The sequence below is a fragment of the Drosophila miranda genome, chromosome 2, assembly GCF_003369915.1.
Source record: "Drosophila miranda strain MSH22 chromosome 2, D.miranda_PacBio2.1, whole genome shotgun sequence".
NCBI classification, from domain to species: Eukaryota; Metazoa; Arthropoda; class Insecta; order Diptera; family Drosophilidae; genus Drosophila; species Drosophila miranda.
In genome coordinates this window covers 26,930,833-26,948,453 of record NC_046675.1, presented here as the reverse complement: position 1 = coordinate 26,948,453, position 17,621 = coordinate 26,930,833, and the positions used below count along the sequence as shown (strand labels likewise).

The 17,621-nt window shown below is 43.2% G+C and overlaps 3 protein-coding genes across 4 annotated transcripts; all 3 read left to right on the top strand.

Annotated features, from left to right (window-relative positions):
- Window positions 1-2,058: 2,058 nt before the first annotated feature.
- LOC108157392 (sideroflexin-1-3) lies at window positions 2,059-4,425 on the top strand. Its single transcript, XM_017289433.2, has 6 exons — window positions 2,059-2,163; window positions 2,799-3,139; window positions 3,247-3,364; window positions 3,425-3,586; window positions 3,641-3,768; window positions 3,840-4,425. Exons 2-6 carry the CDS (start codon window positions 2,827-2,829, stop codon window positions 4,082-4,084), a joined length of 966 nt encoding a protein of 321 aa, XP_017144922.1. The 5' UTR covers window positions 2,059-2,163; window positions 2,799-2,826; the 3' UTR covers window positions 4,085-4,425.
- A 2,290-nt stretch (window positions 4,426-6,715) lies between these two features.
- LOC108156284 (contactin) lies at window positions 6,716-12,540 on the top strand. The gene is made up of 8 exons (XM_017287659.2): window positions 6,716-6,823; window positions 7,314-8,325; window positions 8,399-10,084; window positions 10,151-10,317; window positions 10,385-11,254; window positions 11,313-11,481; window positions 11,551-11,684; window positions 11,740-12,540. The coding sequence occupies exons 2-8, from the start codon at window positions 7,410-7,412 to the stop codon at window positions 12,031-12,033; spliced, it is 4,236 nt and encodes a 1,411-aa protein (XP_017143148.1). The 5' UTR covers window positions 6,716-6,823; window positions 7,314-7,409; the 3' UTR covers window positions 12,034-12,540.
- Window positions 12,541-15,510: 2,970 nt separating this feature from the next.
- LOC108156569 (protein Tube) lies at window positions 15,511-17,517 on the top strand. Of its 2 annotated transcripts, none has more exons than XM_017288103.2 (2): window positions 15,511-16,126; window positions 16,194-17,517. In XM_017288103.2, the coding sequence occupies exons 1-2, from the start codon at window positions 15,532-15,534 to the stop codon at window positions 17,123-17,125; spliced, it is 1,527 nt and encodes a 508-aa protein (XP_017143592.1). In that variant the 5' UTR covers window positions 15,511-15,531; the 3' UTR covers window positions 17,126-17,517. The 2 variants fall into 2 exon arrangements, with proteins under 2 accessions (XP_017143592.1, XP_033244547.1); XM_033388656.1 differs by having other exon boundaries at window positions 16,040-16,131.
- Window positions 17,518-17,621: the final 104 nt, after the last annotated feature.

Sequence of the window (17,621 nt, the reverse complement as noted above, 5' to 3'; positions counted from 1 at the left end):
AGGTACAATGTTCTTCCTCCGGACTCCCTTACTCTATAAAGACAGTCAGTGAAGCCAGAAGTTATTCCGATCACGTTGTACATATTATATTAAGTTAATGATGGTAATCATTGGGAGAAATTTTTAACTGCAATACCTTATATGTACGCTTCCACAGGACATGCAGCACTCTCAGTTGACTCTGTGCACCCAGTACTCCATGATATTCCAGTACTGCTCCTAAACTCAAAGTAAACTCAAATAGTTTCAGTGTTGTTTCGATGACAAACTTAAATTAGCAGTTCGATTCAATTATTAGGGCGAAATCAACAATTTAACAGATCGTTACAGAGCGTTACGGACTATGAAGGTATCTACTTATACCAGTGTTCTATTCAAATTATTTGATATCTACACACAGTACAGTACAGTACATACATATATGTATCCTTGACAGACTCAAATCAAATATTATATATTTCGCGTTACTTTTAATTGTATCTAATGCAATTTGCAATCTATAAACGGAGTACTATATACGAGTATTTAGCAAAATTATGTAATGATGTGGATCATGTTTACTTAAGAGTTAAACACTAAGACAAAACCCACGCCACACTCACGCCACATACATACATACATACATACATACATACAAACTATACATATATATTTATGTACAATAATTGATACACTTTTACGAGTACAACCAAAATATACTATACAAAAACCACACAATACAATATTACCTATTACCTACATATTTACATCTGACATTTGTGTTAATTACGACTATAATTGTTTGTGAAAACTATATTGAACCTATCAAATTTAATTACGAGTACGAAGCCCGTTTAAAAATAAACTTCAGAGGGCAAAACCCACACTTATTCGTGGGATGTACACTAACAAAACAATAAACAACATAATAAACTATTGCTAATATACAAAACTGTTGATGTTATGTTTAGTCTAACAATGAATTCCGGAAATAAATGCATAAATATACACAAAACGTTTCAGGAGACAAATGTTCTTTGACCTTTACAACTAAATTAGAATAACGAAATAGGTGGCAAAAAACTACCTTTTCACATCCGCTTTCCGTATTGGATTCGTATAGCGCCAAACAGGCTGAAAATATATTGGCTATTGCTCAAGGAGCTGTGTTTCCGAATCGGACGTTGAGATGAGGTACTGACGTACAGTAGGTCCGTTTCGGGTCGTCTTGATACTGCTGGTTCTGGGCACCTATTTTCCTTAATCAGACGTATGGTCAACAGGTATCCTATCCGTATTCCCTTATAAAACTTGCAATCCTTCTTGGGCATATGGTGGGCACTTCTTAAATGTCTCTCATTAGAGGTACAGTATCTTTGTCATGTTTCTGGTCAGCTCGGCTACCATGTATCGGATCGGTCGGCAAAGAGGGCTAGGGCCTGGCGGTATCTTTGTAAACTCCAGCGGAATAAAGTAGTTCGTGTTAGTTGGAACGATGCTATAATTCATCAAGAGAGATGAGTGACAATCTGAGTTTCTGTGCACCTATTTCTGCCTGCTCCTTTCCTATTAAGTCTGGCCTGTAAATGAATAAAATGGAATTATGCCAATCATTGGGAGACAACTGTGTTGTCCCTAGAAAACTAAAACTTCTTTGGGATGCCTGCTTATTCGCTGGTGAATTTGAGGTTAGGCCGTTGGCCTAATCGGCCACCGCTGACCCACCCCACCTGCTCGTTGGACCAGATATGTGTACATATTATAGTCTGTATGTCTATAGTATGTTTGACGTTATGTTGTGGTCCAAAGTATAAAAGCTCAAAAGCGTTCGGTTCCATCATAATTATCTGAACAAGGAATGGATTGGGGAGGGTGGGCGAATAGTAAATGCTATCAGCAGGCTGTCCAAAAGCTTGGGCAGCTTAAAAGTCCCGCTGTTAAAGTGATAGTAGCGCAGAAAAGCTCTCTCGCCCTTTTCCAGAATTCTCAATGTCAGCGAGGCCGAAATACAGTGGGCTCCAAAATAACCGTTACACACAGGCCTTAAAAGAACCAAACGAAAGCTTTCTGGAGCAAGCAGACGACAGACAGCTGGCCGGCGGAGGGTTCGTTCGGCGTCGTGTCTCATTCGTTTTTCAACGGTCAAAGTGGTAGCAACCAACGGTCCGAGAGTTCTGTGCGTGTGTAAGTGCTGTCGGGTGGAAAGATTATACAATTTGTACACGCACACACACGGCTACGTACGGGCGTGTAAATTCTGCAACCTGTTCTCTAGCTGAGTTGTATGCTGGGCAGTACGCTGGGCCCCACTGATAAGGCTTATGGATTTGTCGATTATGTTGTCGTAGACCCAGTTGAATTATATAACGTTTACAAACAGATTGTATTCTGCATATTCGAACAGTTGATGGCAACCGTGCTGTGCTGACAGCTGACAAACAAATTCAAAAATCACAATATATTAGCACTGCATACACAAATGTAGAAACAGATGTAGATACCCATGTTCTGATGTGTGTGTGGTGTGCGCACATATACGTATAGTATATGTGTATGTATGTATATGTATTTCGAAAACAGAATCGCACGGCTCCCCGGCAGAAACTTGTTTACCAGCGAGATAAGGCCAGAACCGTTGGGTCACAAGCATCGCCTCTGATAAGGAGTGTTTTGCCCGAGTATTCCGATTGAGTTCATACGATTTAGAATTTAATTATGGCAGACCCCCAGAATCCAATCCCAAATCCAACCTCAGTTCTAGAGTAATATCTTATCAGAGGTGCAGTACGTTTTAATTAAAATTTGACTAATCTCAATAGGCGGGACCAATTTGCAGCCTTTTCGAAAATGACCCCACTGCCCCGTGTTGATATTGACCAGCCCAAATATGACCAGAGCACTTATGTGGGCAGGGCAAAGCATTTCTTGCTTGTTACCAATCCGCTCAACGTGCTGGCCACCAACACGAAGCTGGAGCAGGCCCGCCAGATCGTGTTGAAGTACAGAGCTGGCAAGGAGGTGACTGAGTGCCGAACGATTGAGGATGTGTGGAAAGCAAAGTACCTGTATGATTCGGCCTTTCACCCGGAGACGGGAGATAAGCAAATCATAATTGGCCGCATGTCGGCTCAAATGCCCATGAACATGCTGATCACTGGCGGTGAGTGGGACATCAACTTTTGTGATTCAATTGTACCATTCCAGAAATTGCTTCCGCGCTTTGATTAATAAAATAGTGTTGTAATGGTGTACGTATCGCTTTTTTAGGAATGATGGCTTTTTACAAAAGCACGGGCGCCGTTGTCTTCTGGCAGTGGATGAATCAAACCTTCAACGCCATTGTCAACTACACAAACCGCTCGGGTACTTCGCCCCTCAGCAACTCGTAGGTACCTCAGCCGTGAGTACGATTCCACATATTAAGCATGTTTGCCTCTCTCCCCAGGCAACTTTTGACCTCGTACTGCCTGGCCACCGGCGGAGCACTGGCCACGGCGCTCTCTCTCAATCGGGCCGTAAAGAACATGAATCCACTGGTGGGTCGTATGGTGCCTCTCGTAGCTGTGGCCGCCGCCAACTGCATAAACATTCCCTGCATGCGAATGCAGTAAGTGGAGCTGGGACAAAAATTGACATAATAATTCACTCGAAATACTTTCAGGGAGATTCGCAACGGAGTCGTATTGCTGGATGAGAAGAACGCCGAGGTGGGCGTGTCCAAGAAGGCCGCTTGTGTTGGCATATCGGCGGTAATAGTGAGTCGAATTTGCATGGCCCTGCCAGGAATGAGTAAGTCCAGTCCCAGCCTCAAATATGAGAAGTACGGATTTACAAAAACTAACATATTAATTATTTTCAAGCGTTGACTCCGATGCTCATGAACTTGCTTGAAAGGAGGGGCTTCCTAGCCAAATACCCGAAATCGAATGCTCCTATCCAAACCCTATTCTGCGGTTTCGTGCTCATATTTGCCACACCACTGGGCTGTGCGTTCTTCAAACAGCGGGCTGCCATCAAGGTGGCAAGCTTGGAACCCGAGGTTCGCGAAAATATTGAGAAGAAACGTCCCGAACTAGACACCGTCTGGTACAACAAGGGCTTGTAAGCCGCCCAACTACGAGCTTATAGAAGACAATATCTTGGTTAAGACTTTTATTTATTTACTCATTGTGCATTTAGCAGGCATTTTTGTTTTTTTGTTGACAAATATACCTTAAGATCAGATAAGGGATAATTTCTTCGCATGGCGTTTAAATTTACGTCTGTATGTATGTAGCTTGTTTTACTTATAATATTACTCCACATTGTTAATATACCTTATGCGAAAACCAAAATGATACTCCAGAATTGATGTTGTCTGTATAAAAAAAATTCAAGCAAAGCCAATAAATTTCTGTTACACGTTGAATTTGAATTGAAAAATAAAATTGTATCTGTCTCCCTGTGTGAATGGTAGTGTGGCCTGTTTTCCGTTTACTAACACTCTCAAGATAATTTATAGCCTATCGTTACCGAACCACCTCAACCGCAATGTTGGAGCTGTATTTCGACTGTTTTCAAAGATACTATCTTTTACCAGAAATTTTTAAAATTAATGAAAATTACTGTTAAAATAAAATATGCATTATGTTATAAACGTAAGGCATACAAATTGTTTTGTATTGCTATTATCGCCTTAGAGTACATTATGAAAAAAATATACATAAAGGAAAAAGAATATAATAGAATTCAGAAATTTTTTGTCATTCCAGGCTCCAATTAACGAATAAACTAGTCAGTCTCTGTTTTAAAGCCATTAACGATATTTTGCAGTTAGTGGTTGGTATATGTATATATACAGGAAACTAATCAAAGGAATGAATAGGTCTAAGAATGTCAACCTAAGAAGAAGTCATTAATAATGTTTTAAATAAGCTTGGAAAAGAGAATTTTAATTTTAATTAAATGAAATAGGGTATTTCCATACTCGTAGCGGATACCTGCTGACCAGAAACAATGACTTAACATTCCAGACCTTACGTTTCCTTCCGTACTAAAAATGTTCCAGTCCCACCTGAGCGATAGTTTACCCAGGGCTGAGGGCGACGCGCCATCTATCGGAATTCCAGGGAGGCTTGATGGTGTATGGTGATATCGTGTGGGCGCTGGGATTCGTACTGGGGATATAAGGAGTAGAACAGGATTAGCTAGATAGTGATTAGGGAGATTAGCTTGATGTATTATTGAGGTTGAAAAGAATTAATAGACGAGAAAACTATCAGAAAACGTTGATTGAATTACAGAAATCATGGAGCGTGGACGCCAGGGTAAAGTCGACCCGTACCGAGGACTTGTATGGTTAAGACCGAAATTTGAATGTGAGTAAAAAAAAAAGAAGGCGGGCCACTCAAATGGGGTTTAACGCAGTATATTTTGCTCATAGCCGGACCGGAATACAGCCACCGGAACCGGGACAGAAGGTTACCTGGAGACGGTTACTTGTGTTCGTGACCTGTCCAACGTGAATATGCCGAGTGAATTATGTCCAGTGAGTTTGTTCCTTTTGGGTGTGTGTAAGCCGAGAAGCGCGTGACGTGAGACGGTGGGCAAGAGGACCAGCGTTGGTTCCAGGGCAAATGAAGCCTGATCGTTGCAGTGCCTCCCACACTTATAGTCTCGTGCACCCCGTCAGAGTCACACACAAAAGAACATAATTCACACACAAAAAATAGTTCACATTTAATGTTATTTTCTTCCTCGTGTTAGCTGGTAACAAGAGCTGTTGGTGGGTTAGTCTCTGTAGGGGTCTGAGTTAAATTAACTCACGTAAATATCGTATTTATTTACCTACACCTATGCCATTAAGCATGTATGGTATTGGTGTGTAAACTACAGGGATACTAGTTTAAACATAATTTCAGCATGTATTTCGTTTTTTTCTTTTGGGTCAAACGTTGTGGTGTTCTTTTTTTTGTTGCCTAAAGCCTCTCAAATTCGAAATTATTGTCCATTTCGAATTTGAGAGAAACTGAGGCCGGATTAAAATGGTATTAAAGTAAGAATATTTAAAGAAACATGAAAGCGTAAAATAATATAGAGGGAGCCCGCGTTGCATAAGCCACGGATTAAGCCAGCCGCAGCCGTTCCAGCAGAGGGTGGCCAAAATTACCGTTGTTTTTGGCCAGAGGTAGGGCGAGCGCGTGAAGTGGAAACACCTACAGTGTTCACTTGTGAATACATGCTTATCACTTTTCACTTTAAGCGCTTGTAAAATCTTTAAGAATGAATCAATCCTTGTGATTTTTTTTTAAGATTCTTTAATTTAGTGAGAATGAAAAAAGACAATAATTTCAATTCAAAGAGATCCTTTTACTTTAATAATTTTTTTTAAATATTTGTTCCCAAGGGCCTTAGCTTTTATCATATTCCAAATAAGTATTGGCATACTCGCGACTAAATTTAGTAGGTGCTGGCAAGGTATCTTGCGCCACTCCGACTTCACGCGCTTCCAAAGACTCACCCAATCCCTTTGGTACAAATTCGTACTGAGGAAAAAGAAATCAAAGTCAAGTATTTAGAATAAAATTATGTGGGCATGGCTAAATGTTTTATATAGCTGGGAATATTCGACGGAATATCTAAATTGAGAAATATGTATAATAGAACTTGAGCTCGTCAGTATATTTACGGTATATTTTTAAAATGAGACGGTATATTTTGGTATATTTCTGAGGGTCGGACGCTATATTTTATCAATAACTCCGCGGTCACACTTTTGCTGTGCCCAGTTTTGTTTTTATTTAATTTTGAATTAAATTTTGAATTATAGTTTAAGGTTGTTTAGTGATAAAGTTATACTCAACAGGTGGGTGTAAACAGCTTAGAGCGTTAAAGTATCATTGATCAAACCCATGAATAGCGCTTCAACGCTCTGAAGGGGATGTTAATTGTTGTTGAAAAGAATCTTAATTAAGGTGTGGTTTGGATGTTTGACTAAGCGCAGCTTAGTTTACTCATCATGGGCGGAGCACCTCCTTCAAAGACATAGCTCCACTACAGCCAAGCTTTGTTTTTTCACTTGGATACTTACATTTTGAATAGTTTAATTAATTAATTCTCGTATTATATGCGCAAAGATTATTAAGAGTAATTCCAAGTTGATTCAATGAAACGAAAGCTTACGACCACACCTATCACACGAACACACACACACAGACACGTAGTGGATTCCTAATAACGAAAAAAATAACGACTGACGGACCGATGTTCGGCGATTTGTTTATACGTCGCTGTTTGTTTACGGCACTAGCTGTGAAAATAAACAAGATTTCAATTTTGCATTCTTCTGCTTATAGCCTCAGACGAATCTCGAACGAAAATGTGCCACTAGTCTGGAGCGAAACGACACCTGAAGTAGTTCCCAAATTAGACTTGATCTAAACCAAGCCAGTATGCCACTGAAAGGCGGCCTTTTGGCCGGCTTGTTCCTGCGATTACTTGTCCTGGCAACGGCCCAGCAGCCTGGAGACCTCCCGAAGGGCCAACTGGAGCAGGGACCGCCTATGCAGCCCCAGGCATATCAGCCCAGCTATAACAAGGACTACTCGCCGCGCTACAATCCGCTTTACACTGGGCAGCAATCGAATCCGGATACCACGCAATACGACAATCCCTTGCTGGACAAGCAGAACCCAAACAGCTACAACACTTACTACGATGGCAATCGGCAGATGGGCGTCGGTGTCGGGGGCGGAGGCGGAGGCGGAGGCATCGGAGGCCTCGGAGGCAGCAACATAGGCGGACCTGGGAACAGTCTGGGCGGCGGCTTGGGGGGACTGGGTCCCCAATACGATCCCTTCAATCGAAACAGTATTAGTGCAGGCGGAGTCAGCTATCGGGACATGTACAGCGACGAAGATAACTTTTGTCCAGAGTATTGGGTTTCGTTTAGGCAAACGTGCTACCGCTTCATACGCTCGCCGAAGCGCAATTGGGCGGAGGCGAAGAAGATTTGCAAGGCCTACAATGCGGATCTGCTCAACGTGGACAATCTGGAGAAGCACGCGTTCATACTCAAGAATCTCATATTGCAGAACCATCGGCAGAATCGCTTCTTCATCTCCGCTCGCCAGACAGGACCCCAGAATTGGGTCAATGACGACAACACTCAGCTGGTGCAGATCGAGGACTCATTTGCCTTTGACGAAGAGCAGCCCTGGGAGAACGAGGATCTGCACGACAACAGATTTCTGGTGCAAAACGACCTCATCAGCCGGAATCGGAATCTAAACAATCCCAATCAGTTTTACAATGCAGTTCCTGGCAATGTTAACCAACGAAATCAGAACAATCTGCGTGGCTTCATCGGTGAGTAAACAAGTCACTTAAACATGTTGTAAATGTCTCTTACCTACGAATTCCAATTACGAATTACCCACAGGTCCCAACCAGCCTTTTGGAGACAACGGCTATGTGCGTGACCGCGTCGTCTATGCCTACTCAAAGAAGCGGGATCGGTGGATGTTTATGCCGGCCTACGAGATCGAATTGAATCTGTTCATCTGCGAGTCCCGGGTGCTGTACAGTCCGGACAATGTCAATATCAAGCTGGACGACAAGCGTCCATATCACTATGGTCTGGACATAAGGGACATAGAGCGCATACCGCGCGGACCGTACTTTGTCAAGCAGCCTAATGACACCACCTTTGACGTTAACAAGAATCGTCTGATCAACGATGTGACACTGAGCTGCCTGGCCGGCGGCTTCCCCACTCCGTCGTACTACTGGTACCGTGAAGTGTATGTGAATGATACGTTGGAGTACCAGAAGATTGACCCCTTGGCTCAGGATCGCTATACGATATCGGGTGGCAATCTGATCATATACGCGCCTAAGCAGGCCCTCGACCAGGGAGCGTACCACTGCGTGGCGGAGAACAAGTTCGGCCGCATCCGGTCGGAGAGTGCGCACTTGAACTTTGGGTTCATCATGGAGTTTAATCTGAAGCGTTCGGCGGAGACCAGCGAGATGAACTGGGGAAAGTCTATATTCTGCGACCCGCCACAGCACTACCCAGACGTTCGCTACTACTGGGCCCGTGACTATTTCCCGAACTTTGTGGAGGAGGACCAGCGGGTGTTTGTCTCCCGCGATGGAGCCCTCTACTTCTCATTCATCGAGACTGTGGACAGGGCCAACTATTCGTGCACGGTGCAGACTCTGGTATCGGACACGGGTCGCAATGGGCCCTTCTTCGCCCTGCGCGTCACGCCCAACAGCAACTACCAGGCTCTGATATTTGCCAACACCTTCCCAAAGGTCTTCCCGGAGGCACCAGTGGCCGGTAATGAAATACGCCTGGAGTGCATGGCCTTCGGCTATCCCATTCCCTCATACAATTGGACGCGCAAGGGCTTGCCATTGCAGCGCAATGCCTACACGGCCAACTACGGGCGCGTTCTGATCATTCAGAACGCGACAACCAACGACAATGGCGAGTACAGCTGTACCATTAGCAATCCGCGCAAGACACTGGAGAAGAGCATCTACATAAACATCCAGATGCGACCCGAGTTTACGATCCCTCTGAAAGATATGATCAAGGACTACAACAGCGATGTGACCTTTATCTGCGAGGCGTTTTCCATTCCCGACGCCAACTACACGTGGTACAAAAACGCCGAGCGCCTCGACCCGCTGACCATTAATCGGGATCGGTATGTGATCCAGGATAATGTGTTGACCATCAAATTTCTGGAGAGAGAGAAGGATGAGGGCATGTATCAGTGTGGAGCCCAGAACCAGCTGAAGACCTCATTCTCCTCGGCCCAGTTGCGAGTGCTCTCCATGAAGCCATCCTTCAAAAAGCACCCACTCGAGTCCGAGATCTATGCCGTTTATAACGGCAACACAACGATCGTCTGCGACCCCGAAGCAGCTCCGCGACCAAAGTTCCAGTGGAAAAAAGACGGTCAGCTCCTAGGCTCGGGTGGACATCGTCGCATCTTGCCCAGCGGCACATTGATCATATCGCCCACCTCTCGCGACGATGAGGGCATGTACACCTGCAGTGCCTCAAACCAGGCCGGTACAGACGAGTCCCATGCTCGCGTCATTGTGCTTCGTAAGATAAAACTGTGCCTCTAACTGTGGCGCAACTGTTGAAAACAAAACTATTTTCTATTTACAGAGGAAATACGCTTCATCCAAACACCACCCCAGCGCATCGTCTCCAAGGAACACGATCTGATCTACCTTCACTGCGAGGCCGCCTATGATGAGCTGTTGGACATTGCCTATGTCTGGAAGCACAATGGGGAGATTCTAAAGAACAACCACGACGGCACTGAGCGCATTGTAAGACTGAACTGATATTGACTGCTCTGTATTGAAACCGATCTAATATCATCCGCATTATCCGCAGATTGTCAACTGGAACAGGTTGACGGTGCACAACACCACCATGCGGGATGCAGGCGACTATGAGTGTGTCGTCAAGTCGGCCGTAAATGAAATCAGCAGCAAGACCAGCGTGGTGATAGAGGGGGCACCCGGCGCCCCAGGCGGCGTTCAGGTTATTCAGATTAGCAAGACGAAGGCGATCATCGAGTGGGTGGACGGAGCGAACAATGGTCGGGCCATCCGCTACTACAACATCCTGGGTCGGACCAATTGGAACCGTACCTGGGTAAATGTGTCGACGCATGTGCAGGCCCGTGAAGTCGATCGCTACACATCGCGGCAGCAGGCCGAGGTGGTAAACCTGACTCCCTGGTCGGCCTACGAGTTCAGTGTTACTGCTGTGAACGACCTGGGCATAGGCACGCCCTCAGCTCCCTCGCCCATCTACAGCACGTATGAGGACAAGCCCTACATAGCGCCAAGGAATGTGGGAGGCGGCGGTGGCAAGATCGGCGATCTGACCATCACCTGGGATCCCCTGTTGCCGGAGGAGCAGCACAGCCACGGCATACGCTACAAGGTATTTTGGAAATTAAAGGGCGCCCTAGAGTGGGCAACCGACGAGATAACGAAACAAAACATGGGCGTGGCCGTGGTCAACATTCCGCTCAACAACTACTACACCGAATACGAAGTCAAGGTGCAGGCCATAAACAGCATTGGCAAGGGGCCAGAAAGTGATGTCGCTATTATTCATTCTGCAGAGGATATGCCCCAGGTGGCTCCGCAGAAACCGTTCGCTATGCCTTTCAATTCGACCTGCTTCAACGTCACTTGGTCACCCATTGACATGTCTCGCGAGAATATCCGCGGCAAGCTGATTGGTCATCGGGTAAGAATCTGAATGGATTCTGGCCTGAACTATTTATTATAGCTTTATGCATTTTTAGTTGAAGTACTGGAAGACAACACACCAAGAGGAAGATTCCGTGTACTACCTCTCACGGACAACAAGAAATTGGGCGCTGATAGTCGGTCTGCAACCAGACACCTATTACTTTGTCAAAGTGATGGCCTACAATGCTGCGGGCGAGGGACCCGAGAGCGAACGATTCGAAGGTTGTCTCAGGCGAGAACAAGAAAGAGATTTCATTATTTAATTGTGGCTTTCCTTTGAATACATTCCAGAACGCACATATCGCAAGGCGCCACAGAAGCCGCCATCTTCGGTGCATGTTTATGGAATAAATCCATCCACCGTTCGAGTTGTATGGCGATACGTATCACCCTCGCAGGACGAAGAGCCGATTGAAGGCTACAAGGTAGGGGAGCTAGTCCGCGATATTGGATTAATTATTAACACGCCACTCTTCTTAGGTTCGCATTTGGGAAACGGATCAGAACATGATTACTGCCAACAACACGATCGTGAAAGTGGGACAAAAGCTAGAGTCGTACATCAATACCCTCACGCCTGGCAAGAGTTACAACATGCGTGTGCTGGCCTTCAGCAACGGAGGCGACGGTCGGATGTCCAGTCCCACGCTGCGCTTCCAAATGGGCAAGACCACGCGTAATGCCGCAAACACGCACTATGGCCATAACATTAATACGGCGCTGATCATGAGCGTGTTGCTCTTTATCACTACTTTCTTTTACACAAATCACTAAATGTAGGACAAATCAGGAAGCAGATCAGCTTATTAGGCAGTAAGAAACGAAGAGCCGTCCAGGATTAGACAAAGCGCAAAGCTTTATTGACTATACACACACAAAAAAACCCAAGAGTCTCGTTTAGAAGATAAAAAGGTCAACAAGCATTCCGTATTTTCTTAAATACCAAACATGACGAACTCGAATTGATCACATATAGACGTATATATATATGCACAAACATCAAAATACATATACATATATATGGTAAAAAGTTAAGAAAGTGACCTTATATAAGAATAAGTAGCCCAAAATGGGGAAAAACAAACCTTTTACAAAGATTTTATGAACATATTTTTGGATCTAGCAACGAATTAATTGTATTAGTGTAAGCTGAAATCAGGTTTCTGATTTTTTATTTTTTGTGTCCATTATTTTGTGCTTTTTTTATACCAACAAGCTTCATGTAAATGCAACTCCGTCCAACTTTCTTAAAAAAAGGAAAAATAAAAATGTTTTCATTTATTTCAACTTGAGCAGTTCTTGTTTCCATTTATCTATGTTGTCGATGAAGCACAGCCGATATGGTGCGGGAGTATCGTGTTTCCATGAAACTGGCTGCTAAGTAACTTATAAAAAATATTTTATCAGTCGTTTGGTATCGCTGTTCGCCAAAGATACGATTTTGTTTTTTTCCAAAAACAGTTTCATAAAAATCGGTCGAACAGTTTTGGAGATTTGTATATTATATATTATATTTTATCTGTATCTATTTTTCCTTACATTTTTTATAAACATCAGTCTGTTTTTTAAAGCCGATACTCAAAAAGAGAATTGGGGCATAGTAGATTTGTTTAACGCCCAAAAGGAAGCGTTTCCGACCCCATAAAGTATATATATATATCCTTGATCAGCATCGTTAGCCGATTTGATAAAGCCATGTCTGTCTGTCCGTCTGTTCGTCGTTCTTGTTTAAAGTCTAGTTATCAGAGACTATAATAGCTGGACCAACCCAATTTTGTATCCAGATATCACACAGCTACTAGTGTACTTACAAATTTAGCCCCGCTCCTTTCCGCCCATACAAAGAACAAAAATCTGTGGCATGCACAATTTTGAACATACGAGATAACTAAAATCTGAGAATCATAGAGAAGGCCGTATCTAGCAGATATATAGCCAGAAAAAAAAAATTACATTTCAGTGGCTACACAACTCCGTCCACGCGCTTACTTATTTTTTGTATCTCTCTCTCTCACACACTCTTTGTCGTGCATTACTGACCTAGTATCGGGTATAAATAAATTCCCCCTCGTTTATTTCAATTGTTGTCCGAGATATCCTATCAATTGGTATATTGTGCAACCTGCGGCCTGGGAAACACTCAGTACACCCCAGTACCTAGTGCAAACGAGGGGGCACGTTGTGAGTTGCTGCTGTGACCGCAACTCTACTATAACACCCGATACTTAGTCAGTATGGCTCGTCGGGCGCTGCGTAGCCACTGCAAATTGATTTGTTCTTTTTTGCTATAAAAATGATCCGATCTGATCCAGATTCAGCAATATGATATATAATTTTTAGATATGATAATTTTCTATGATTGTGCCTTTTTAGTTTTCTCGCATCTTCAAAATTGCGGATGCCACAGATTTTCGTCCTTTGTGGGGGGCGGACTAGGTTATTGATGCTGATCAAGAATATATATACGTTCCATCTATTTTCACCACAAATCTAACATACCCCTATACTCATTTTGAGTATCGGGTATAAAAACCAAGTAATAATCTCCTAAGCCATACTAGCCCCTGCCTGGAAGTACGGCACTCAGGTGTATGGGATTGCCACCAAGACTAACCTTGCGAGGATCATGACATTCCAGAGTACATTTCTGCGTAGGGTCTCCGGAGCTGAGTGGTATATCCGTACCCGGGACATCGCCAAGGACCTTAACGTACCATTTGTTGGTACCATATTTGTAAGCTCAAAAGCCACCCTAATGTACTGGCTAGGCGTCTTGCGAGAACCAGATACAGTCGTAGGCTGGCCAGATTACACCCAGTCGACCTGCCCAACAGCTCTACCCTAGAAACCTGGACAGATAATTGAACCAAATAATGTCCTCCTCCAAATTCTTCGACCTTGATGACACGTATTTTTTGTGATTATTTATTTATTATTTTATAATCAAACATATAAAATACAATACTAATTATAAAAAACAAATCTTTCTCAATCAATTTAGAAAATAATATCGGAACAAAGATATATGAAAGTGTGTTTTTATTGACGGCAATGCCCATATTAGTATCAAGAAATTTTATTTCCGATGATGGACAGAGAACGAACGCCTTAACGACCAGTGAGCATTTAATTATTATGATTATTATATTATTATTATATTTAATATTATGAAACTTGAAGAATTTTAGCGCAGTTCCGGTGAACTGGGGGGTGGGTTTTTTGTAATTAAAGAGGAAGGATAAAATGGATCTACAAGAGTTTAATTTTAATTCAAGTTGTGCACCTGTTTGAATGGAGGGAGTTAATTGGGTTAAGTTGGTTTTTTTCATTGGTATATTTCGGTATACTTCTGAGGGTCAGACGGTATATTTTATCGCACTGCATGGAAACCAGGGTGACCGTTTACCGTATTTTTAATACTTTTCGGTATTTTTTAGGTCAAAATTGAACCGACGTATATTTACGGTATATCGGTGTATAATGGTATATTTTGTCAATTTCATCAATCTATTAAATTTCATTTTCAACGTTATATAAAAATCCAATAGAAGCAAGTATTTAAAATAAGCCAGTTAAGCAGAAAATTGATTCATCAATCGTATAAAATTACTTCGGCAAAGCTAAATGTTCTATATAGCTAGTAATATTTGATGGAAGATCAAAAACCAGGAATTCGTCGTAATAACCGGTTGACAACAATGATTCTCGGCAACCTAATTTTCATACCCTAGAGAAAAGGATATTATAGAATTGAGAAAATGTTTGTCATCGCAGCCTCCGTAGGTTACAAGATACTAATCATATGCATGAATATGTCTAAAACATATAAATTTTGGAAAATTTCGTTGTTAATTACGTTTTAAAAAGAGTTCGGAAAACAGGGTCTTCATAATAAATTAACGAAATAGGGTATACAAAGGCCTACACACGCATCAAGTCTTTAACATTGCGACTGTTTTTAACGGAATCTCTAAATTGAGCAACATAAACGACTATCCTCTTTCGTTGTTTTGTGCGACCTATTTCGCTAAAACCTTTTTTCAGACAAGATCGAATAAAAGCAAGTGGTTAAAATAAGTCAGTAAGGTAGAAAATTAATTCATTAATCGGATAAAATTATGTGGGCAGAGCTGAGGATTTTATTTAGTTAGTTATATTGCATGGAATATCAAAAGCTTGAACTCGTCAGTATATTTATGGTTTTTTTTTTAAATTAATCGGTATATTTTGGTATATTTCTGAGGGTCGGGCGATAAATCCGCGGCCACACTGATGGAAACGCAACAGACAAAAAATACATTAAAGCTTTGTTGCGGCGTTGAAGAAATGCGAAAATGTTTCTATAACGCACATCGAAAGGCCGGACAATTGGAAACACAAACTAACAACCCGAACAAGGGTTCGGAAACAACACCCTTCCACCAGAAACCTCGAGAAGAGCACATCGTCATGGCGAAGGCGAACGGTTGGTGCGGAAGTTCCTCAAAATATACGCGCACCACAGAACTGCGGCGCGTCGAGGATAACGACATCTACAAGCTGGCCACAATTTTGGATGTCAATGCATGCTGGCGAAAGCTTATGTCGATCATACCCAAAGGCCTGGACGTGCAGGCCTGTAGCGCAGCCGGTGCGGTGAAGATTACTGCCAACGGCGGGCCAAAGTATACAGCTCAAGACATAAGCCTGATTGACGGAGTTGCGGAAAGGTTACCTCCCGATCAAAGCATTTCGCAGGTAATGATTGATGAGTGGAAAACTTCGGGGAAGCTAAACGAGCGCCCCACTGTCGGAGTGCTACTGCAGCTCCTAGTAGAAGCAGAGCTTTTCAGTGCAGCTGATTTCGTGGCGCTAAATTTCCTGAATGGTAAGGTTGGAATTTTCTGTTTTTATTCAATTAAAGAGTTACGTATCGTGACCTTTCTTTATTTAAGAGCCCAAACCTGAGCGCCCTGCTGATGGACCTGCGGCGCATTTCAGCCTAGAGCTCGGCGACGATATGGACGTGGACACCGAGGCGACGGATGCAAGCTATCTGCCCAACACAGCAGCATTGAATGCGGCTGCCCAAGGTAGTCTGGGAATCAACTTAGATTACTTTGACAAGCACATGGTGCGGCGCGACAAGAGTGTGCCGCAACCATCAGCGAGTGTTCCTCCCACAGCGCCGCCTCGTTCCTCGCGACATCAAAAGAACGCTGCCAGCCCTAGCGCCTTGACGGGCACCACATCTGCGACGGCAACCACTCCCAATATACCTAATCTAACAATCCTCAATCCCAGCGAACAACTACAGGAGCCGGCGCAGGTTGAGCAGCCGCCTCCACAAAATATCCCAAATCTGTCTATACTCATTAACAGCTCAGCAGCATCAATGACAACGGCTTCCACTGCGCTTGAGAATACGAGCAATGGAAGCAGCTCCACAGATCCACCCAACATACCAATAATCACTCTTTTAATTGATAACCCCGCCGAGATAAGCGGCCCTGTCGCTGCGGATGCTGTATCAGCCAATTCGACAACTACCCCTACGGCGGCAAGCCTCAATAATTTGCCAATGATAAGTGCTTTAAATTTGAACGCTGAGAATGGCGAAGCCTTCCATCAAGACAGTGGTAGCACAAGCAGTTTGAGTAACGACGAAGATGACGATGACGACATAGACGAAGAGGGAGACTACGCCGATGCATCCCTGCCAAACCTAAGCAATTCCGAGCAGCACAACTCAAACAACGACTCCAGTCTGACGACGGTCACTGGTACAAGCGGTGATAATAGCTTTGAACTAACCAACGACTCCAGCTCAGCTTCGAACGATGATTATGCCAGCAACATTCCGAACTTGAGTGAATTGCAGCAGTAGATACATATGTAAATGAGAAGACTTAATCGTCCGAATACTTAGTTTCCGGACAACAAGCCAGACATTCCATTCCGTTAACCATATTAGCTTAAGTCTATACAATGTGCATGTTCGTGTATTTACTTTTTACTTTATACGTTATGTTAGCCGATGTTGACGGCGGCGTGTAAATGTGGGCCTAGTTATATGATGCTTACACCTATAAGGTCCAAGTAGAGTCTAAGATTTAAGGCAAGCGTTTAGCATATGTATGTTTGTTGTCCATATCGCGTCTACTGACACAGTCCCACGGCGGGTGCGACGGTAATATCAAGCATTTCCATTTCATCAACCATATGTGTATGTAACCCTATAACAAATTTAACAATAATTTGTATGTTTTACAAATGAATGCATTATAAAAAAATGAAGATATAACCAAAAAAAAAAAAACGTTTTGGGGGTCTGGTTGCCGATTTTTAATACCCTCTAAGAGGGCATATCAAATAAATTATTA

What these genes read in the sequence shown, in the direction of transcription:
- LOC108156569 (XM_017288103.2), top strand. Translation starts at nt 15,532, where the DNA reads ATGGAAACGCAACAGACAAAAAATACATTAAAGCTTTGTTGCGGCGTT. An exon ending in GGCGCTAAATTTCCTGAATG is followed by an intron (nt 16,127 to 16,193) that starts GTAAGGTTGGAA and finishes TCTTTATTTAAG; the next exon opens with AGCCCAAACCTGAGCGCCCT.
- LOC108156284 (XM_017287659.2), top strand. Translation starts at nt 7,410, where the DNA reads ATGCCACTGAAAGGCGGCCTTTTGGCCGGCTTGTTCCTGCGATTACTT. An exon ending in GCAAGCTGATTGGTCATCGG is followed by an intron (nt 11,255 to 11,312) that starts GTAAGAATCTGA and finishes ATGCATTTTTAG; the next exon opens with TTGAAGTACTGGAAGACAAC. An exon ending in AGCCGATTGAAGGCTACAAG is followed by an intron (nt 11,685 to 11,739) that starts GTAGGGGAGCTA and finishes CACTCTTCTTAG; the next exon opens with GTTCGCATTTGGGAAACGGA.
- LOC108157392 (XM_017289433.2), top strand. Translation starts at nt 2,827, where the DNA reads ATGACCCCACTGCCCCGTGTTGATATTGACCAGCCCAAATATGACCAG. An exon ending in ATTCCCTGCATGCGAATGCA is followed by an intron (nt 3,587 to 3,640) that starts GTAAGTGGAGCT and finishes AAATACTTTCAG; the next exon opens with GGAGATTCGCAACGGAGTCG. An exon ending in CATGGCCCTGCCAGGAATGA is followed by an intron (nt 3,769 to 3,839) that starts GTAAGTCCAGTC and finishes ATTATTTTCAAG; the next exon opens with CGTTGACTCCGATGCTCATG.